A 24,249-nucleotide genomic window follows, 5' to 3' on the forward strand; every position below is an offset into this window, starting at 1 on the left:
ATGTAATTAGAAAAATAAAATATCATTTTAAAATATTTGTGGCAGAAGTGTTCTTTCTGGACAACTAGAGAAGATTAAGTGTTCTTTCTGAGATAAGTGGAGATCTGAATTATGATGCTGGATCAGCATCTCCAGGCTAATTCTCTGAACCAGTAAGAGATGAAATCTAGGGGCAGCCAGGAACCTGATTGGGGGAAGACAAGGAACCTCTGCATGCCAGGGCAACCTTTGCAGATGAGATACAATTCTGGACAAGAAACAAGCACAAGCCTGATGGGTGCAGTGGTACAAGGACACTTCTGGTTATTGAGATTTACAAGAGACCCTAGTTTTTGGTCTTGTTTCCGGGTGAGAGGGAGAATTGAAGGTTGTAGACACTGGAGAGTTCTCAGGGAATGCAATCACTTGCCACACAGTGTCAGTTTTAGGAAGGTTGTGATATAAAATAAATTCACACATCAAAATTTATATTTAGTATGATAAATAATACAGTAAAAAGAGACAGAAAGAGAAATTCCATTTAAAATAACAAAGTAGTTTAAATTATTTGTGAGTTTACTTGCCAGGTCACACATAAGAACTTTATAAACACAATCATAAAATATTCAACATATAATTACAGATTTAAATAATTAAAGGAATATTAATCACTTGTGAGTGGGCAGAGCTATATAAAAATGACAATAATATCTAAATAGTTTTTAAATATCATATAATCAAATTACCAAACATACAAGACAAGAGTAGACATTTTCTGGTTTCTATAGAAAAAAAACAAACCAAAATTTGTATGGAATAACAAAAGATCAAAATTATCAATGGAATTGATAAAAAAAAATGGATTGGAAGGGGCCTAGCAATAAAAGATCTCAAGCTATACTACAAAGCTGTGATCATCAAAAAATTTGGTACTGATAAGAAATAGAATGATCAGTGAAACAGATTAGGAACATAATATTCAGAAACAAATGAACACAACCTATTGTTTAATAAACCCCCAAATGCAACCTCTTGGGGTAAAAACTTGGTATTTGATAAAAAATTACTGGGAAAATTGGTAAGTAGTATGTCAGAAACTGAGTATGACCAACATCTCACACCATGTTAAAAGCTCAAAATAGGTACATGATTTTGATATTTTAAAAAAGTGATATAAGTAAATTAGGGAGCAGGGAAGAAACTGCCTGTCAGATTGACTGACAGAAGAGTTCATGACCAGAAGCTCTTTTTGTAGTGGCAAAGAAATGGAAATTGAGGGGATGCCCATCAACTGGGGAATGGTTAAACAAGTTATGGTACATGTGGAATACTACTGGTCTATAAAAACCATAAATGGTCAGATTATAGAGAAGCATGAAATGACAGGATCTGATTCTAAGCCAAGGGAGAAGAACCAAGAGAACTTTGTATACATTAACAAGAGCATTGTGAGATGATCAGTCCTGATGGATACAACTGCTCTCAACTAGGGCAACCCTAGGAGATTGGCTATGGACAATGCTATCTCCATCCCAGGGAAGAAAAACCAAATAATCAAACAAAAAAAAAAAATCCTTTAGAATCTGAGGAACACTGCATTCACTTTTTAAGAAAAAAATATCTCTTATGTATTTCTTTCCTTTAAATCCTAATTCCTCATACCAAAAATGGCTAACCTGTAAACATACTTAACACAAATGTGTACATACAATATTAACCTGACAATTTGCTGCTGAGGGGTAGGAAAGGAGGGTGAAGGAAATTTTGTAACTTAGAAATATACAGTCATATTGTTGAATGTTAAAAAAATTTCATTACATATATTTGGAATAAAAAAATTTTAAAAGGGGGGATAAAGAGGTTCACAGAATGTAAAAAAAAAGCTTATTTTGATTATATAAAATTGATTTTGCACAAACAAAAACAATGCAATGAAAAAAGAAAAATCAGGAAACTGGGGAAAAATCTTTGCAAGCTTCTCTGATAAAGATTTCATGTCTCATATAGAGAATTAAGTCAAATTTATAAAAATAAGAGCTATTTTCCAACTGTTAAATAATCAAGTAATATGAACAAGTCACTTTCAAACAATCAAAGCTATCACTAATCATATGAAAAACTTGCTCTACATCATTTAGTTATGCAAATTAAAAATGAAGTAACACTCAGACAAGCCAAGTTGCTAGAAAAGGAAAATGATAAACACTGGAGGGTATATGGGCAAAAGAATATACTAATTCACTGATGGTGAATTAGTATAACCATTCTAGGAAGCAATTTGGAACTATTCTCAAGAAGTTATGAAATCATTCATACCCCTTTGGCACAGCAATACTGCCACTAGATCAATATCCTAGAAATAAAAGAAAAAAGAGAAAGGATCCATATCTATAAAATATTTATAGCAGCCCTTTCTTGAGGGTTGGCAAAGAATTGGAAACTGAGAGGATGTCAATCAACTGAACAAGTTAAAGTATATGAATGTGATGAAATATTATTGGAACACTAATAATGAGCAAAATGGTTACAGAAAAACCTGGCAACACTTATATGAGCTGATGTAAAGTGAAGTTGAGTGGAATCAAGAGAACATACAGAAAAAGCAGTGTACAGAAAATCAAGTATTTAAGATTGATCAACTCATACAGTTCTAAAAGATTCCTGATTAAAAAAAAATGCTATCTGCCTCCAGATAGGAATCTGATAAACAGAATATGGATTGTAATGTTTTTTTTCCCTTGGAACATTATTAAAGTTGAAATGTTTTGCATGACTTCTAATTTGCCTTCTTGATGCATGAAATGGATGTGGAATAGAAGGGTGAATGGAACTGAAAAGAAATTGAATTTGAAAGGGAGGGAAGGAATCTTTTTTTGTCAAACACATTTTTTTTAAGGTTTTTGCAAGGCAAATGGGGTTGAGTGGCTTGCCCAAGGCCACACAGCTAGGTAATTATTAAGTGTCTGAGACCAGATTTGAACCCAGGTACTCCTGACTCCAAGGCCGGTGCTTTATCCACTATGCCACCTAGCCACCCCCAAACACATTCTTTGTGTTAAATCTTGTGAGCTAGTTTGTCATTTTCAGTAACTTTATTTTTCTATAGTGTTTTTGCTACAATTATGTTTCTTAACATAACCATTTTCATTTGTGTACTAGATAGCTTTGAGGTAGACAGTCTTATTGTATTTAGGCCTTATTGCTTATTATGTTTAATGACTTGTCTTGTATGACAATAGTCTTATTCATCTCTTATTAGCTCCCTATTGCTCCTGGGATGAGAAAGATTTGTGTTCTCAAAAGATGGATGTTATCAGCTGTGTCACTGTCATAGGGAGATTTTGAGAAGGCATTGTAGCCAGATATACTACTTATTTTTTTCTGTACCATATGTCTTCTTGGCTCCTCCAACTACATAGCAACCAACTTTGTTTTTGTTCTACTCCCTGAGATTGGTTGGGTTGTTTGGACCTAGCCTACTGAGGGATAGGTAAGGGACCAGTCAAGATATATGGGAATAATTTGAAGTTTGATCTCTTCCTTTGAGTTCTAGCATTGAGCCTTGGGAGCTGTGATCATTCAGAGTTATCAGTTTGACTTAGGGTGAGGCTTTCCAAAATGCAGATGACTAAAATCTACAACCATCATAAGGGATAGAAATCACCCTGAGCCAATGCAGTTGAGTGAAAGAGGTACAATTATGTAGTGAAGTGAACAGAGGGTCTGCTATTTTTCCCCCAAGAATTACCTTTTAGTGATTTTTTGTTTCTTTTCTGTCTGGCATATTTTTCAGTTGCATTGTTGGGCACCTTTATTGATTTTGGGGGCAGAGCAAGGAAAAGTTGAGACTGCCCTTAGTCCCTTATCTTCTCAGGATGTTCTCCAAAATCTTTTGGAGACCATTGTCACTGACTCTAAAGTCAATTCTGCTACTCCATAAACATATACATATAAAAACATCACTTGTACAAAAATATTCATAGGAGCTCTGTTTGTGGTGGCAAAGATTTTGGAAATTGAGTGAATGTCCATCAATTGGGGAATGGCTGAAAAAAATTGTAGTATATATACATTATGGAACACTGTTGTTTTATTAGAAACCAGGAGGAATGGAAATTCAGAGAAGCCTGGAAGGATTTGCATGAACTGATGTTGAGTAAGATGAGCAGAACCAGAAGAACATTGTACATCATAACAGCAACATGGGATTGATGATCAGTCTTAATGGACTTGCTCATTCCATCAGTGTAACAATCAGGAAGAATTTTGGGGTATCTACGATGGAGAATACCATCTGTATCTAGAGAAAGAATTGTGGAGTTTGAACAAAGGCCAAAGATTATTACCTTTAATTTTAAAAAGAAAATCCAGTATCTTATTACATAATTTTGCTCTTTTATTTTTTTCCTTAAGAATAGGATTTCTCTCTCAACACAATCAATTTAGATCAATATACATAATATGGAAACAATGTAAAATCTCTCAGATTGCCTTCTGGGGGGGGGGAAGCAAGATTAGAGGAAAAATTATAAAATCTCCAAATCAACCAACAAACAACCAAATAAATAAATAAATGATCCCTCATTTCTTTCAAAGCTCATATCAAACATCACTTTTTTTAGGTTTTTGCAAGGCAAATGGGGTTAAATGGCTTGCCCAAGGCCACACAGCTAGGTAATTATTAAGTGTCTGAGACCAGATTTGAACCCAGGTACTCCTGACTCCAGGGCTGGTGCTTTATCTACTGTGCCACCTAGCTGCCCCTAAACATCACTTCTTAAAGCAAATTTTTCTTAATTCCTCACCTCCCAGGTGCTAGAACCCCTTATTGCTACTCAGAGATCTCTCTCCATCCTAAACCTTCATTCCCCAAACTACTTTGTTTTTATTTTATATGAGTGTGTATTGTTAGATAAGTAGATGTGTTTGGGTATTATATCTCTTCTGATAGGAATAAACCTCTTTTAAAGTAAAGACTATTGTATTTTTGTGTTTATATTTCTTGAAATGAGCAGAGTTCCTGGATCACATGAGGCACTTAAAAAATGTGATTGACTGATTCAATCTTTTAGTACTTTGAAATGTAGTTTTGAAATCTGGAATGTGGTTCTGTTGATTTAAATTTGAGAACAGTCAGGAATATGAGGGGTTTAATTTCCCTTTTAATTACTGTCATTCTTTTCTTCTCAATCTGAGTTTACTCTTTCTTTGGCAAATAAATATAGCATTCAAAAAATTCACTCCTGTTTCCCTTCTTAGTCCAGTTTCTGTAAAGTTCTAGAATGAGTAGCTTAGAAATATGGTCTCTACTTTGTTATTAGTTCTGTGGCCCTTCAACTTTTTGCAAACTAGATTCTGTCTCCACCACTGTACCAAAACTCCCTATAAGAGCACCACTAATAAATTCATGTTGTTTTTTTTTTAAAAGAACCCTCACTGTTTATGTCAATGCTTAACATAGTGTCTTAACACACAGAAGGCTCTGAATCAAGACTTAATTACTTGACTTGTTTGGCAATGGTTTTATTCATCTCTCATTGGCCCCCTATTGCACTTTCCAATGTGACTATTTCAATCTTCAATATTTTCAGACGCCCGATGCTACCACTACCACTTTCTGATTTTACTTAGAAGACAGAGGCCAACCAACATAAGTTCCTTCAACTCTTGTTTTCAACAGCTTTTCTGTATTTTTTACATCTTGACTTTCTGCTCTGGCATTAGAGAAACAAACTATTATCTTTTTTTTGCCTAATTCCCCAATATATGTCATTGGTCCTATTCCTTGCAAGTCCTCATGATCATGCTCTCCTTCTCACATCTTTAATCTCTTTCTCCATTTTTTTTCTTCCATCACAAGTAAATAGGAACAGGTATACCCTGATTTAAAATAAATTTCAACTACTCTTGCCACTCCCTTGAGCTAATTTCTTCTCTTTCATTTCAGTACCAAACTTCTGGAATAGCTTTTGCAACACATACACACACACACACACACACACACACAGAGCTTCTACTTCCTCTGTGTTCTTTAACTGTTGAACATAAATTCTGGGCCAACTGTACTAAAACTACTTGGACCATTTCTGAAATATCAATTTGCACAACACCAGATAAACAAATCACATTCTCCTCACAAACTGATTATCGAACTCTCTGTCACTGGCATTTTCATTTGTGGAATCATTCATTACTGGATGAAACCTCAGTCATCTACTCCTTTCAATTACTATTGTTATAATTCTAATTCAGACCTTCCTTACCACTCTCATTAGCTAGATGAAACTATCTAAAGTACTTTTTATGATTTTCTATTTCCAAGCCTTGGTCCATAGAATTTGTTTTACCTTAAAAACTCTGCTTCCCACCATAATTTTTTCCCCTTGAAATTCTATCTATCCTCAATGTTCAACTCAAATGCTAACTTTTCCATAAAGTTTTCCCTAAAGTACTCATTCAGCAGATTTATTCCTTCACTGAACTCTTATGCATTTTGGTTTTTACCTTTCATATTAAATAAACATGTGTGTATTATAGTATTCCACTTATATTGCCATGATACATATCCCTGCATGTATATAGGTATATAAGTATATTTAATTTCCACCACTAGATTATACATTCCTAATGAATAGGGACAACCTAGTCCCTCAATACCTAGCTCAGTCACTTAGGTACTCCATAAATTTTTGATGAATAAAAAGATAATTATTACGTTAAGTCCAGGTATACTAAGTTGTCACGGATAAAACACATATAAAATGTTTACCTTGGATCACAAAATTACATTTACAAGTGAGAAATCTAATAAAAGTTTGAGACAAGTACATTAATACTTCCATCAATTCAGAGATTCCCAAACATTTTATTTTGATAAATAGGTAATAAATATGATTTTCATACAAAAATTTTATATAAAAAAGTAAAAAAATTCTAGTTTCTCCATGTCTTTATTTTCAATCATCTTGTCAGATGCTATTTGTGGACTCATCATATTATAGTAGAGTTTTGATCATTATCAGTTCTGTTTCCTGTTTGGCCTCAAGGCACTTGTACCTTCCAAAAGAATTTGCATGTTTTGGGTAAAATGTATACATGGACATGAAAGTGCACAGTATCTTTGAACCAAGATTTTCTAACCATGTAAGTATTAGAATCAAAATGGAGAAATACAGGAGATTCATGTGTAGAGAAGGAGGTGCACCAGATTCTCCAGACATTTTAAATAATAGATATTTAATGAGTTTGCATCGGAGTCTGAGATACCTATAAGAGACAAATATGAGAAAACAAATCTGATCAAATTAATATTACATGTGAAACTTTAAAGCATCACTTAACATCTATTTACCTAGGAATACTATAATGTATATTCATACATATATTCCTTAATTTTATTTCTCTGAAAGGAAGATTTGATAAAGGTTTTTTGTACACCTTGCTTACTTAGGAAAATAGAACAAAACAACTAACTATCCCTCTTGAAGAACCAAACAAAATATAATCTCAAATGCATACCATTCCTTCAAAAACACTCTCTTCAGTACTCATGTACTGTATCTTTTTAATAAACTGTGTAAGTTATGCTCACAGTTTGTATGAATGATGTTTTCAGTTCATCTATGAAGAAACAAATAAATGGTCAGAAAAGTCCTTAGGTCCATGGAAAAGTTAAATTCAGGACCCATGACTTAGCATAGAAATTTGAGCTAATGATTGTTCAGAAAGAATTTACAGTTCAAGAAAAAAAATTTTTACAAAGACAAAATCATGGAAATCATAGCATGTGATCATACCATGATCAGTGACAAAATGACATATTAGATACAGAAGTAATGGTCTTTTCTTGTATTACAATTTAACAAACTGATGTCAGACCAGAGTTTACTGTTCAAGGTCAATCTTGATTGGAAAGTAGTTCTTATTATACAAAAACATCTCTTTTGCACACTGGCAAAAGAAGTAAGAGTAAGGAAAAGCAGACAGAAAAGAATTATAGCCAAATGTTAAGAAATGATGACATTGTAAACATTTGCCAGCAGATTTTATTGCTAAAGGCTTAATTTTTTAAAAGGATAGACAACCAATAAATATCTGCACATTTGCAAAACATCATTTTAACAAATTGACATTTTGCTGTGCCCTGCACAAAGGCCTATTTATTTAGAAGTCAGCATAGATGGTTACTGTCTTTCAAGCTACAGTTAGAAATTTTCCAAGAAAGAAACTTACTTTCTTTTGCTGAAGCATAAGCTTTATCCACTTTTCTTATTATTGATGGAGTTTTCAAAGTTGCTTTTGCCTGTAAATAAAAAGAATACTTCAATAACTACATTCAGTCTCACATTATAAAGTTCAAAATGTCATTGGATTCCTTCTGTCAATTATGAATTAGGTTATCAAATGAGAAACAGATTATAATAATGCAAATGGAGATTTATACATTATTATATATCATGCTATCATATTCCTTTACCTACTCTTCACTCCTCTCTCTACAACATCTCATTCTTATGTTTCAAACCTAACATACAATAGTCATTTAATAAATACTTGTTCCCTTCACTCTTCCTCTTTCCCCAGCTTCAATTTCTTTCAGATGTTATCACCACCACCACCACCACCATCATCATCATCATCATCATCATCATCATCATCATCATCATCATCATCATCATCATTTTATCAGAAGATCTTAAGAAGCTTTCCAACTAGTTGTCTAGGCAATTGCTATTTAAATTAAGTGATGTTACTAATACATGCAGAAAACATGAGAAATTAGGATGGAGTCAATGAAATGCAAAGCTTCAGTACTGCTTTCATAAAACATGGTGAAAATACGTCCAGTGATCTCAGAAAAGTTGGAGCAAAAATCACCAAGAAGGTATATAATAATCATTCTACTTCATAATCAATCCATTTAAAATTGCTTTGTTATAAAACATGTATATATGTGTGAGTATGTATGTATATTTGTCTCACACAAACACATGTGCAGATCACAAAATAATCCAAGCTTGCATTTTATAGTATCTAAGGAGAATATATGAAAATCTATAAATAGGATCATGCAATAGGAAAATCTAGACACAGAATCAAAAGGGATTGGGGCCGTGGCTTAAATAATATCAGTCAAGGCAAGGTTATAGAGGTACAAGGCTGTTAGTCAAAACAATATATAATCTACCCCATGCCATGATGAAATATTACAAAGATAATTTAAATTCAGTGAGATTCTACCTCTTGGACAACCTTTGGCTGAATGAATTAGCATTAAGGTAGATCATGATCACTCGCCACTTGTGAGGGAAGAAGAGAGTTTTAAGTGACTCACAAAAGTGAAAAGTCTGTGATCATATCGTTTTAGAGTTTGTGATATATAAAGAGAGGAAAGAGGGTCTAGGAAAATAGTCTGAAGTACACCCTAGATTTTTTGAGTGGAATTCAAAGAACTGAAATTCCTATAGGTTAAAATTTAGGGGGGTAAATTAATTGAGGAAAAATAAGATGCTACCAATTGCGAAATTTTTATGACAAAAATTATTCAGATAAAGAATTTCTCAAGAGAATGATATGCCTCTAAAACTAATTAACTGTCCAACAAAACATGTAGAAGATGGACATGAAGGAAGATAACTGAGGAAGAATACAAAGAGGAATACATTGAGATGTAAGAATTATGTCAGAAAAGCTAAAAAACAAAATGAGCAAATGTCTGCTAAAAAGATAGACAAAAAGGGCTGGCTATTTAGTTTATTTAAAGTTATGCATGGGAGAAGAATATTAAAAAAGAGGAAAAGATTATGGTCTAGGCAGAACTAGTGAATGTGATAAGATGCTAAGGCACTGGGGGAGATATCTTAAAGTTGAGAGGATTCCAGCACTAGAGACAAGCAAATGCAAACCTAATTTAAGAAAAATAAAGATCATTTATTGAAAATCTCAGTTTGTTTGGACAAAATACCAGTGTTTTATTAAAGAACAATTTAAAAACATTTAAAAAAGAGAAGCAATGATTGTGAAGAACTTAGATGCATTCATCAAGAAGAAGTCATGCAAACTAATTTATTTTTATTTCTGACTACATAAATTAACAGTCTGGTAAGGGGAATGATATAGCAAACATGAATTTCTATTTAGTAAAGCCTTTTTGGATACCTTTTATGGGGATATCTAAGAGAAGTGAAAATGCAATAGCCTTAAAGAAGGGTCATCAATGATAACCTCAAAGGAAGACTTTATTAGAATACTTCAAAGAAATACCTGCCCCCTAGTCATGTTTTCTTCAGTATCTCATGAAAAATTTGAATGAAGTCATATATGGCATGTTTATGAAGTTAAAGGATTAAGAAAAGAAAAATAATATGTTGAAGGAAATGTGGAAAAATTGTGATAATGCATTGTTGATGGAGTTATGAAATGATTCAACCAGTCTGGAGAACAATTTGAACCTATTCCCCAAAAACCAAAAAACTCTGTAAAAAAAACTTGTTCCAGCAAAACCACTACCAGGTCTGTATCCCAAGGAGATCAAAGGAAAAAGAAAAAGAGCTATATGTACAAAAATATTTATAGCATCTCTTTTTGTGGTGGCAAAGAATTGGAAATTAGGGGATTATTGGTTGAACAAGTCGTGGTTTATGATTGTGATAGAATTCTACTGTGCTATAAGAAATAACAAAATTTTGGTTTCAGAAAAACTGGAAGACTTATATAAACTGATGTAAATTAAAGTGAGCCAAACCAGGAGAACACTGTGCCATAGTAATAGTAATATTGTAAGGACTGTCAGCTTTAAATGATTTAACTATTCTGTGCATACAATGATCCAAGACAGCTCTGAAAGACTTATGATGAAAAATGCTACCAACCTGCGTAAAAAGAACTAATGAACTCTGAATGTAGATTGAAGCATACTTTTTAAACCTTCTTTATTTTTTATTAGTTTTTAAATTTTTTAAATGTTTTCTTCCCTACATGACTAATATGGAAATAAGTTTTGCATGCCTTCACATGAATAATATATATTAATTTGCTTGCCTCCTCAAGTGAGGTGGGGAAAGACAGGGAAGGGGAGAATTTGGAACTCAAAATTTTCAAAAATGAATGTTAAATTTTTTAATTGAGAAAATATGTTATTGAGAAAATAAAATATAAAAATTTAAGAGTTGCATGAAACTTTAGAGGAATAACTAACATGATGAATAATGGAATCAGGATCCAAGAAAATAAAAAAATAGCTAGTATAATAAACAATGTATGAAGTAGGATTGAAAAAGAATAAATATAAAATCCTACACTTGGCTTTCTAAAAATCAATTATACTAGTACATGAAGACACAAAAAAGAACAAGTCACCAGTTGATGTTGGGCAGTTGGGATACAAAGGATGAAGTTTAAGGCTTTAAGTTAAAGCCTTGGACACGAGTTATGTAATCCTAGACAAGTCACATAATCTATGTGCCTCAGTCTCCCTAACTAAGATGAGGATAATATTGGTATCCTCCCAGGGTTGTAAAATTCTAGTGAGATGATATATGCAAAAGAAGGGTTTAGCACATAGAAAGAGCTCTATAAATGATCAGAAAAGACACGGCTAATTTAGTAGACTGAAAGTGCAATGAGTTAAGGATGTGACAATGCAGTCAAAGGTTAATGTGATTTTGGGCTGCAATACAGAAACATACTTCCATTATAAAAGAGGTTATAATTTTCTCTTGTATTTGACACCGATAAGACCACATCTGTAGTGTTCTGCTAACTTTACAATGTCACATTTTATGAGGGAATAGTGACAAGAGGAGGGTAAGGTAGGCTAAGGAAATTTGAAATGTTTAGTTCATAGGAAAAGACTTAGTGGGAATAGGATCTTTAAGGATCTGAAGGGCTACTATATGTAAGAATGATATTTAGTCACAGAGGGCAGCAGGAGGGTAGAATATATACAGAGCCAACTTTTGGATAACAGAAAAAGTTAAGAAACCATTAAGAAACCAAAAGTAGAAAATGACTATTTGAGAAGGAACTAAGTTCCAAATTCTGTTTAAAGCTTTCCAGGGGTGGGGAATGACCATTTTTCAGGGATATTAGAGAGGAGAACACTGACTAGGACATCCCATCTTTGAACTCCAGGCATTTTAATTGGCCATCCCCCAATTGATGGAATGCTCTCCCTCCTCAAATCTGTCTCCCAGATAAAATCTCAAATACTTTAAGGAAGATTTTCTCAATTCTCTTTAAATCTAGTCTTGCCTCTACTCATCTTCTATTTATCATATATATATATATGTATGTATATATTGTTTTTATACAGTTGTTTTCATATGTGAAATTCCTCGAAGTAGGGATTGTCTTTTACTTTTCTTTGTATCCCCAGCATGCATCACAGTGTCTGGCACACAGTAGACATTTAAAATGTCTGGTGTTTGGAGACAAAATGTAATTATATCAGTCCAGGTGAGATAATAACAGAATAATATGGATAATAATAATAGCAACCTTAATAAATGTTTATTGATGAATCTCATTTAAATGTAAAATTCAATAATTCTACAAAAATACTAAATGATTCTCTATTTTATCTGCCAAGTTACTTTAAATAGAATTTTTAACTTTCTTTAATAATTCCCAAATTTTTACCCTCCTTATGATTCTCTTATTATCTCACCTGGCCTGCATAAATATATTTTACCTTCCAATTCCAGTATCTATCAGTACTGGCTATCTACCAGTACTTGGGATACTTTCTCTCCTTATCTCTGCCTTCTAGCTTCCTTGGCTTCATTCAAAGATCAACTAAAATCTCATCTTCTCTAGAAAGTCTTGCCCCATCTTTAATAATTCTAGTGCCTTCATTCTGTAATTACTCTGTAGTAAGTTCATAGTTTGCTTTGTATATATCTGTTTGCATGTTGTCTCTCCATTAGATTATAAGGTTCCTTGAGGACTGGGTCATCTTTTAAATTCTTTTTGGATCCCTCCAGAGCTTAACACAGTGCCTGCCACATAGTAAGTGATTAATAAATGTTTGTTGATTGACTACAGAGAAAGACTAAATGTTGAGGAAAGAATGAGAAGTGCTCACTCATTTGTTCACCCAATGCCTTAAAAATAGAAAATTGGAATCCTTATTTCCTCAAACTAGGTCAATGTCTACTAAATATCCTATGTTACATTCTCAAGTAGCTTTGAGAAAAATGAATGTGGTCTTTGCAAATAGTTGTCACTTAAATGTTTGTTGAATAGTTTTGTAACAATATTGTCCATAATTTATACTATGTAAGCAAGCTAATTTAACTAATAATTAAGTTTTATTCTAGAATAAAAAAACTTATTTGATGATTGAATGTTATTGGTTTCATTTGATATTCTTGTGGTTAATTGTATGAATGCACACAAATGATATGATTGAATTATTTCCAGGTCTTTAGAAATTCTGAATACATTTTTAGAAGCTTTGACTTCCTCTCCCCCATACTCTGGTTATGCAATGTCATCACATACTGACCTTATGATTATTGTAAATAAGAGCCCAAAGTGCAGCTGCTCCAATTCTCTGAACATTTCTATTGTCACTTTCCAGACAAGTAGAGAGCAATGAAATAATTTTATCTAATGAAGAAATAAGATTTTGTTATTAAAAGCACTTCATAGACATCTCACTTTGCCTTTTCTGTGCTTTTGGGCTACATTATGATTAACACAAAAATAGTATTAAATATATAATGATCTTTAGAGGGCAGCTAGGTGGTGCAGTGGATAGAGCACAGGCCCTGGAGTCAAGAGGATCTGAGTTCAAATCCAGACTCAGTGTGACCTTCGGCAAGTCACTTAACCCCACTGTCTTACATATATACGTGTGTGTGTGTGTGTGTATACACACACACACACACACACACACACACACACACACTCATATATGTGTGTATGTATATATAAAATAATCTTTAATACAACATGGTCTATTGAAAGTTCAAGAAAAATTTAGTACCTTTTGCAGACAAAAGATCAGTAAAGACAACATTATCACATTTAACTGACTTTTTTTTACACTTTAGTATGATGACATCTCTAAAATTACTAACAACAAAAACGACAGCTTTAAAGTTTACAAAATGTTTTACATATATTATCCCATTTGATAATAATTTTCTCGGTTTAAAGGAAATTTGTTATGTAGAAACAAGCAGAGACTGTCAATTATGATAACAGTCTTTTCTGACTATACTTCAAACCTTCTTTGAAGAAGAAACTATCCTTCAACATTACTATCCATTCCACACAAATAAATTACTAGCTAGGCTATTAAAGAAGATGATAATTAAGGGATATTACACATGATAAACATTTTTATAAAGGAAGGGGTTTAAAAAAGCAATATTTATCCTGGGACAGAGATTAAAAACTAAATTTAAGGGCATAAAGGCACTTTGCCATATTCCAAATTCAATTTCCATAAAAAACATCAAATAGAACACTATTTTAAATTTATTATAATGGTTGTACTTTGTGCCTAACTTTCTCCATTGTCATTGGTTTTGTTGAGAAGTATTTTTAGTTCATATTTCGTTGTTTTTTTGTTATTCAGTTGTGATCCATTTGTTGTTTTCTTGACAAAAATTGAGGTGGTTTGCTTTTTCCTTCTCCAGCTCGTTTTACAGATAAGGAAACTGGGGCAAACAAGATTGATTGACTTTCCCTGAGTCACACAGATAATATAAGTCTGAGACCAAGATGAGTCTTCCTGACTGTAGGCCCAGCACTCTATTCATTATGCCACCTTAACCACCTTTATTTCATATATGTTACTTTTAAAGGTTTGTAAAATTCTTTGATAAATCTGTGATTTTATCAGTATGATTAAATAGGTATTCTCATCACTCTTACCAATGTATTTTATATTTTGCTTTATGCTGATACTCAGGAAAGTACTGATGAATTCTTTATTCACTATTATGGAAAATAGTTTTCCACTCAAGTTTTCTAAGTTTGTTTTCCAAGTTAATTAAAGTCAATGAGTAAATAAGATCCTACTTAGAAAAACTGGATTTACAGTAATTTTATTTCATAAAAAATCAATTGTGTATAAATGTAGTCTGTATGAACTATATTTGTACTGTAATGGATACTGAAAATGGGTTTATATAGTCATTTTTGCCTAGTCTCAATTCATGGAAAATACTAAAAAACTTATCTATATTTTCTTAATCTTCCAAATGGCTGTCTCTTTACAACTGTGTGTGTGTGTGTGTGTGTGTGTGTGTCTATACAGTATTTGTATAAACACAAACTAAAAAAAATACAAACTAAAAATTTCCAGTTTTATATACAAAAGTTTGAGAAAATAAGTACGGCATATGTGTGAGCCCCAAAAGGTAATTTCATTTAAACTCTCCAATAATGTTGTTGGGAAGGATTTTGTTAGAAAGCATTCATGTGCTAATAAAATAAATAAAATAAATATTAAAAGTACTATATTAAAACAGAAAAAAAATATTTCTAGCTCATTTAACTCTCTTCCCAGAAACCTTCCCTAAAAGCAGTTATATTCCTGAGTTTTTTTAAACTATTGTAGTTTTTAAAATTCTCCCTTGGATATGTTTCCAATATATTCTACTTACAAAAATGACTACTTCCTTGATATTTTGCCTAGTTCAATTTTTCAATACCAAAGTCAAATTTCATCATAATCACACTTAGATTATCTAATTCAGAGCTCTCTAATCAGAAGATAAAGATTTGTTTTAAAGGAAGATATATAGATTACTTGGCAAATCTTCAAAGAGATTGTTTCAGTTGTAAACCATCTCTGAAGTCTGCTATGGCTCCCAATGAAGAAGCATCATATTTTTGAATGCTAATTTCTTATCTGCCCCTAACCCTACAGATTTCAAGAAAATGAGAAACAGCCTCTCTTCAGAAAAAAAAAACAACAGGTACAGGAAAAGTAATCTCATCTTAATAAAATAATAATACATAATGAGATAATCTTCCTGTTTTTCTAACCATTATAGCAGCATCTAAATCCTACACATTAAAAAATAGGAGATAACAAAAAAGGCATCACAAAAATGTCTATGAATAGGATTTTCCTCAGTTACTTCGACACCTGACCCCTTTTCATTTCTATGTACTATTCTAATGTCTATCTTATAATAAATAGTGATGACTAGATTCTTTGAGACTAAACCAGGAGAGTTCAATACTGAAATCAAGCTAGTTAAGTTTTGGCACAACTTGTAAGACTTTTTAACTTGTACTTTAGTTTTTTGATTAGATTAACTAGTCTGCAAAATTCTGAGTATAGACATTTTATTTCATTTCATTTTTGTATCCCACACTCCACAGTGCAGAGCATTGCAGACAGTAGCCTTTCATAATGGGTGTTGAATTAAATAAATGAAGTAAAAAAAGTGTAAAAAAATTTTGTTAGACACACCTCTCCTGTTCCCCAACACTTCACACTTACCAAAGATGGCACATTTCTCCACTTGCTTCAGATAACAAATTATAAAATTCCTTAAAGGCATCTGGATAAAATCACATTACTCGTGATATAAACACATACTTACTTGAATACCTACCATGAGCTAATATCTTGGGTTTATTTGTAGGACTGAAGCAGATATTATGAAGAATAAGAAGAGGTAAATGGGGACTGCTTTTGTGTTTATATTTGCTCAACTCAACAAGCAAATCAGAGCAGCCACTGAGTTTCAGGATCATTTGTTGCCCATCTTCGTCAGAGGAAATATTCAAAAGGAATTTCAACCAAAGAATGGCAAGATCAGGAAGACGTTTATTCTCTCCTTTTGGCAATGTCAGAGATAAAAAGTTCTGTAAGAAATTACTCTGGGGGGAGATAGAAAGAACATTATTTTCTTCTTGAAACTTAACATTTTCCTGATTATCTCACTAGTCCCTTGATAGCTAATTAGCTAGTCTTCTTATATTCTATTTCCCAATATTATTTTCCCCTTTCCACTAATATCTTTCAAGAAACAAATCTGCAATATTTCCAGGTAGAATACTACAAAGGAAAAGTAGAGATAACTTTTAAATCATACTTTCAACTAATTATTTTCTTAATGAGGGATGGGGTGAACATATTTAAAATCTCAACTATTCAAGGATGATTTTTTCCATTTGTGATGGGTGATTATAGACCCCTTGATTATTTCTTATGTATCTATTTTCTGCCTATTTAGCTTCTCACTAAAAATTATACTATGGAGCATATAGGAAAAGGAAATAAAATTCAAATCAAATATTTATTATTTATTATTAGTTTTGGTTTGGTCTAGGAGCAGTCTGTTCTACTTACCTACAAATGTAGTGTAAAGCTAATCTTAAGTATAATGTAACCATTCTATCTTCATTTTCTATGGGAAATCAATTCATCAATCAAATAAGCCTTTAAAAAATTTCTACTATATGTAAGGCATTGTATCAATACAAAATAGAACAATCTCTCCCTTAAAGTACCTTACAATCTAATGGGGTTGGGGAATATAATATATTCATGGATTGTGAAGAGCTTTAAATGTCAGAGAAATTTTTTTTTTCTCTTAAGGGGAAAAAGGACCCATTGAAACTTCTTGAGCAGAACAACAGTCATATTTTTTACTTTCAGAATAACAATTTGGCATGATGTGGAAGTTGAATTGGAGAGGGGAAATACAGTTTTGAATATGATTTTTTCTATCATTCTCAGGCTACTAAAAGTATCTCTATACAGTCTTCAATATCAAAGGTGGCACACCAGATAGTAATCCTTTTCTCTTGCTTTTCCTTTAATGACAGTAATAAGATAAAAAATACCAGGGAGTTTCTGTGTTTGGACTTAATTTATAAATGAAAGGAAAGTAACTAAAGTAGTTTTAGAATGATGTATGATACCAACACATATAGAAACATACTATATAAAACCTAAAGATCAATTTTCAAAGATTTGAATTTATCAGGAATTTATCACAGACTGAAATTGCATTGTACTATACATTCAGTTCAAATGTTCAAAGCCTAGAATGCAAAGAAGAGCCTAGGAAGACACTACCAATTTAAAGTCTGAAAAATGCTTTAGTGAAATTATACAATATTACATTTGTTCAAAGTTATCAATTCTCAAGCTAAATTATGCCAAAATCAACGATAAAGAACCAGAATATTGATAATACAGCTTCACAGAGAGATCGAAGTGCCTACTACATTACAAAGAGGGTGGGTAAGGAATGCTCTGATTTCATAAAACAGTTTGTCAGTCGAAACTAATTGTAACTACTTGGTGTAGCTAACCTTTCTATGAAAGAATATATTACTTTTATGATCCCAAAATAATATAAGAAACTTGTTTTGGAGTTCCACTTTTGAAAGTAAAGAATAATCACTTACTTCAAAGCAAAAAAAAATTATGAAATAAAACAGAATGCCATGATTTCCATATAATAGTTACCAATTATTTCTGTATGCCAACTGACTTTATGAAAAGTACACTTCATTCATTTTATGGAAAAAAAAGAGTATCTTAAAATGATAATTTAATTTTCATGTATTTTGAGATTTGAGATTTGTGTGATTAGGTACTCAAAAGTATTATCTTTTGCCATAGAGTCAATCACTGGATATTTTTGTTTATGATGCATAGAAGAAATTAAGTGCTTACCTTTTGAATAACTCCTTTACAGTCATGAGATAAGGCAACATTTGCAAGGAGTGTAAAAGCCAACTGCTGAATTGTGGTATTCTCAAAAGTCATATGGGAAACCCATTTTAAGATACAAAGCATCAAAGAGTTACTTGGTGTTCCTCTAAACACAGGCTGACCAGGATACTGTACACAACTTGTCGCACAAAGAGAACTGCAACCTTAAAGAATGACAGTTTATTACTATTTATTCAGTTTTATAGTCTAGTTATAAACTACTACATATCAACCAAAAACAATACACAGAAAATTAATAGTATGTTTCTGTTGAAAAGATAATAAAATCAAAGCTCCTATATAAAAAGCCTTAAAGAAAAATATAAATTAGTCTCAAGCCACTGAAGAACTCAGACATGATTTTAAACTCCTTAAAAAGTGAAACTGGAGGGGTGGCTAGGTGGCGCAGTGGATAGAGCACTGGCCTTGGAGTCAGGAGTACCTGAGTTCAAATACAGACTTGGACACTTAATAATTACCTAGCTGTGTGGCCTTGGGCAAGCCACTTAACCCCATTACCTTGAAAAATCTTTAAAAAAAGTGAAATTGGTTAACTGGAAAGGAAATAAAAAAGTTCTCTGAAGAAAATAATTCCTTAAAAATTAGATTTGAGCAAGTGCATTTTTGAGAAATCAAAAAACAATAAAAAAAAAAACCCAAAAGAATGAACAACTAGGGGGCGGCTAGGTGGCACAGCGGATAAAGCACCGGCCCTGGAGTCAGGAGTACCTGGGTTCAAATCCGGTCTCAGACACTTAATAATTACCTAGCCGTGTGGCCTTGGGCAAGTCAACTTAACCCCATTGCCTTGCAAAAAACCTAAAAAAAAAAAAAAAAGAATGAACAACTAGAAGAAGATATAAAATAACTCACTGGAAAAACAACTCACCTGGAAAATAGATCCAGGAAAAATAATTTGAAAATTTTTGGACAACCAAAAAGCCATTATTAGAAAAAAAGATCCTAGACATCATCTTTCAAGAAATTATCAAGGAAATTTGCTCTGATATTCTAGAACAAGAGGGTAAAATAGAAATTGAAAGAATCTACTAATCATCTCCTGAAAGAGATCTCAAAATGAAAACTCCCAGTAACTTTAAAAGTCAAATTCCAGAGTTCTAAGGTCAAGAACAAAATACTGCAAGCACTCAGAAAGAAACAATTCAAGTTATCATGGAGTCACAGTCAGGATAACATAAGATTAGCACTTTCTATAATAAAGGATCATAGGGGCTTAGAATATGATATTCTGGAAGACAAAAGAGCTTTGATCACAACCAAGATTCAACTAGTTTTAGCAAAACTGAATATAGTCTTTCTGAGGAAAAGATAGACATTCAATGAAATAGGAGACTTTCAAACTTTCCTGTTGAAAATACCATATCTGAACAAAAAATTGATCTTCCAATATGAGACTCAAGAGAAGAAAAAACAGGCAAACAGAAAAAGGGAATCAAAAGGGACTTAATGATATTGATCTATTTATATTCCTACATGGGAAGAGGGTGAGAGAGAAATGCACTGGGAGAAAAGGAAAGGGAGGGTTAGAAGGGAGTTAATTATCTGACATAAAAGAAGAAAGAAAAAGCTTTTACAGAGGAGATGAAGAAGGGGGAGTGTGTGGGGGGTGAATGAACTTTAATCTCATCAGAATTGCCTCAAAGAGGGAATAAAAAAATACACTCAATTGAGTATAGAAATCTATCTGATCCTATAGGAAAGTAGGAGGGGAAGGGGATAAAGTAGGGGGAAGTGAGGGAAGAATGAAAAAGGGGGTAGTCAGAACCAAAACACATTTGAGAAGGTACAGAGTGAAAGGAAAGAATAGAATAAATACGAATAGAATAAGCAATAGTAACTGAAAAATTTTTTGAAGCATTTATCTAATAAAGACCTCATTTCTCAAATATATAAAGTGAGTCAAATTCATATAAATAAGAGCTATTCTTCAATTAATGAATGATCAAAGGATATGAACAGTTTTCAGCTGAGATCATCAATGCTATCTATAGTCATATAAAAATATTCTAGCTCACTACTGATTGGAAAAATGGAAATTAAAACAGTTCTGAGGTACTACCTTATACCTATTAGACTGACTAATGAACAGAAAAGGAAAATGACAAATGTTGGAGGAAATGTAGGGAAAATGAGACATTAATGCACTATTGATGAAGTTATGAATTCTCTAGAGCAATTTGGAACTCTACTCAAAGGGCTATAAAACTATGCATGTCCTTTGACCTAGCAATGTATCGTAGGTCTGTATCCTAGATAAGATACAGGTAAAGAGATAAAAAACAAAAAAGGCAAAGTATCCAATATGTACAAGGAGATTTGTGGCATTTTTTTTTTTTACTGTGGCATGGAATTGGAAATTGAGGGAATACTCAGCAGTTGGGGAAGGGCTGAAAATATTGTGATATGTAATTATGATGAAATGCTATTCTGCTAAAAGAAATAATGAGCAGGATGCTCTCAGGAAAAACCTGGAAAGACTTAATGTGAGCTGATACAAAGTAAAATGTACTGTAACAGAAATCGTGTAGGATGATGAACTGTGAATAACTTAGCTTTTCGCAGCAATACAATGATCCAAGACAACTCAAAAGGACTTATTATGATGAAAGATGCTATCCATCCCTCAAAAAAGAACTGCCATGTAATTTTTAAAAACTTTCTTGATTTTTTTTGTTATTTCCATAACTTGCTTTTCCCAGTGAGGTCTGAGAAGGGAGGAAGGGAGAGAATGTGGAACTCAAAGTTTTAAAAACAACTGTTAAAACTGTTTGTAAATGTAATTGGGGAAAATAAATTAATTAAAAAATTAAGTTTTGAGTTAAAAATTTTATCCTCCCCCTCCCTGAAATAGTAATAAGGAACATGACAGCACCTGCCTCACAGGGGTTATGAGGATGAAATGAGATAATATTTTTAAAGCTCTTAACACAGAACTGGTATAAGGTAGGTATTATATAAATGATTATTCTCTTCTCCTTCCTCTTCCAGTTATTCCTAAAAGCCCTAAGGATAACTTCTTGAAATTGATTTTATCTTCCATTGCTCTTTTTAACCAGAAAATATTATCCAGAATCTATAATTTTTTTTCACAAGACATTTTTCAAATGAACTCATATTCCAAATAACTGTTAGTCTTAGCTGTCATATCTCTCCATTAGACATGTAAATAAAATATCTGCTGAGTCACTTTATGGCTGTTTTGCCTCTTTGTTATGACAAATGATTTGCATTACCTAAATTGCTTTAGGGAATAAGTCTGTAACTATTTCCTTTTTTCATCCAAATGTTATCTAATGTTATTTAAACTTATTTAAAAGATCCTGAGTTAGTCATTTTAATTATATACCATGCATTTTCATTTTTTTCTTCTAATTTTGCACTAATATTAATTTTTCCTCCAGTAAGTCAGTGGTATGCTAGTACCTCTCAGGGCTATAATGGAGATAAAGTGAGATAATATTTATAAAGAGTTTAGCCCATCTTTAAGTATATATAAATGTGAACTATTACTGGTATTATTATTTTTAAAAATATAATTGATATTTTTATGTTGTTATTTGGTACTATGTCCAATCTCTTCTGATTCATTTGTCAAAGAAAATATGTAAGGCATAAGCCTTTTTTATAGTCCTTGACTTTTCAGTTTTTATTTTTTATCTATATGTTCAAGTATATTCCTGTAAGTCTCACCTACTTCATGTTTATACTGAAGTCATCAATTATTAAAGTAAATAATAATTTAATTTGGAGGGTTTTATCAAATTCTTTGTAGCATTTCTCTAATTCATCATCTGCAACAGATGTTGGTGCATAAAATACATTTTTATAATAATCTTTCTGTAAATACTTATCATGAGCACTGTAATATGACAAGCCAAGATGACCGAGGAAACAGCATAGATATGTAGATTTAACAAAATTCCTAGCAATCTTTCATATATTTCCTACATAAAAAAAGGAAAGATATGGACTAGGCTTAAAAAAAATTAAGTATATTCAGAATCAATTGATTGGCCAGATTGATAGCACAGTTATTACTGGTTTAATGATGGTCTTATTACCATGTAAAATGTTTATCACTGATATTTTGAAGAAAATATAAATGGCAAGCTGATTTAATTTGTGCATAACACAAAGGGAAGAGGATTAATAATTGACAGGATTCAAAACAGTCTTGTCAGGCTAGAACATTATCTTTTTAACAGAAATTTAATAAGGACAAACATTTTACATTTGTTGAAGGGGACATGGTTTTTCAAAAAAGTACTAAATTAAGTAGTCTCACATTATTTTCAATTCTATTCTTTTGTGAAAAACAAATATAACACAGATTCTTCTCTCAGGAAGCTTTTAGTGCAATAGGGAGAAAATGTATTAAAACAAATGACTGACACAAAAGATTGCATGAAAAATGGAAAGGAGAAATCACAACAAAGTTGAATGTTCCTTTGCTACCAAAAACTGTAGGAAAGAATTCAGTTGGGCTAAGATTAAGAAAGGCTTCATGAAAGAAATGGCTTCTGAATTAGGCCTGGAATGATGGGAAGGAACTGAAGGGATGGAAATAAAATACCATTCCAGGCACAGAGGCAGTATGAGTGAACAATGACAAAGATATTGGAGAGGATAAGAAAAGAACAAGGGTCAAATTTGATGGGAAGTTAGAATATACAAAAATAAGTATGACAAGATCAGGGATTTATTTTCAATACAACAGAGAATGGGAAATTATTTTAAATAAAGGTGTTATATTCTATCTACATTTAGAAGAATATCTAAGAAAAGATATAAAGGATCAGCTGATGAGGGGGCAGACTTCCTTCCTTTTTAGGACTACTACACCTAAGGAATTAATTTTTCTCCAACTACTTTGAGTGTTAATTTTCTGTCCTAAAGAAATGGCTGAGGCAGGGGATCATACTTCCTACTTCTTTTCTATCACTCACAGTATTCAGCAGAGTCCTGAACTCACATAAAACACACAGTAAATGCTTCTATATTTCATAGGTGGAGGAACACATGATTGCCAGCAAACAACTTTTATCATTGTTCCTCAAAAAGCATTTCTGTAGGCACCAACATAAGTAGAATAAAAGTATTTGAGAACATATTAGAGAGAATTCATGGTACTTTAGGAAAACATTCAACTCCTTTCTTAAAGGTTGGCCTTTCTCCAATTGCTAAAATGTCAAAGGATAAAAGCAAGTAATTTTCAAAAAAGAAATAAAAAAATTTATCAATAGTCACATGGAAATATACACTAAATCACTATTGATTAGAGAAATGCAAATTAAAACAACTCTGAGATACCATCTCACACCTATCAGATTACTTAACATGATGGAAAAGAAAAATGCCAAAGGTTGAGAAGCTGTGGAAAAACTGGGACATTAATATTTAGTTTGTGCAGTTGTAAACTTGTGTAAACACACTAGCAGACTATTTGGAGCTATGCCCAAAATGCTGTAAAACTGTAACATCACTACCAGGTTTGTATACCAAAGAGATCAAAGAAAAGTTAAAAGCATCTCTGAAATACTACTGTGCTA

The 24,249-nt window shown here is 32.4% G+C and overlaps 1 protein-coding gene across 1 annotated transcript in view; it reads right to left on the reverse strand.

Moving 5' to 3' along the window:
• Positions 1–6,824: 6,824 nt before the first annotated feature.
• Positions 6,825–24,249, reverse strand: part of RTTN (rotatin) — a 290,369-nt gene continuing 272,944 nt past the window's right edge. The window contains exons 55-59 of the mRNA XM_074202085.1: positions 18,641–18,843; positions 16,563–16,830; positions 13,487–13,590; positions 8,212–8,281; positions 6,825–7,245 (exon numbers count right to left, since the gene is read on the reverse strand). Coding sequence (XP_074058186.1) covers positions 7,160–7,245; positions 8,212–8,281; positions 13,487–13,590; positions 16,563–16,830; positions 18,641–18,843 — 731 coding nt within the window. The 3' untranslated portion in view covers positions 6,825–7,159. The remainder of the gene's footprint in view (positions 7,246–8,211; positions 8,282–13,486; positions 13,591–16,562; positions 16,831–18,640; positions 18,844–24,249) is intronic.

The sequence above is a fragment of the Macrotis lagotis genome, chromosome X (assembly GCF_037893015.1).
Source record: "Macrotis lagotis isolate mMagLag1 chromosome X, bilby.v1.9.chrom.fasta, whole genome shotgun sequence".
Lineage (NCBI taxonomy): Eukaryota > Metazoa > Chordata > Mammalia > Peramelemorphia > Peramelidae > Macrotis > Macrotis lagotis.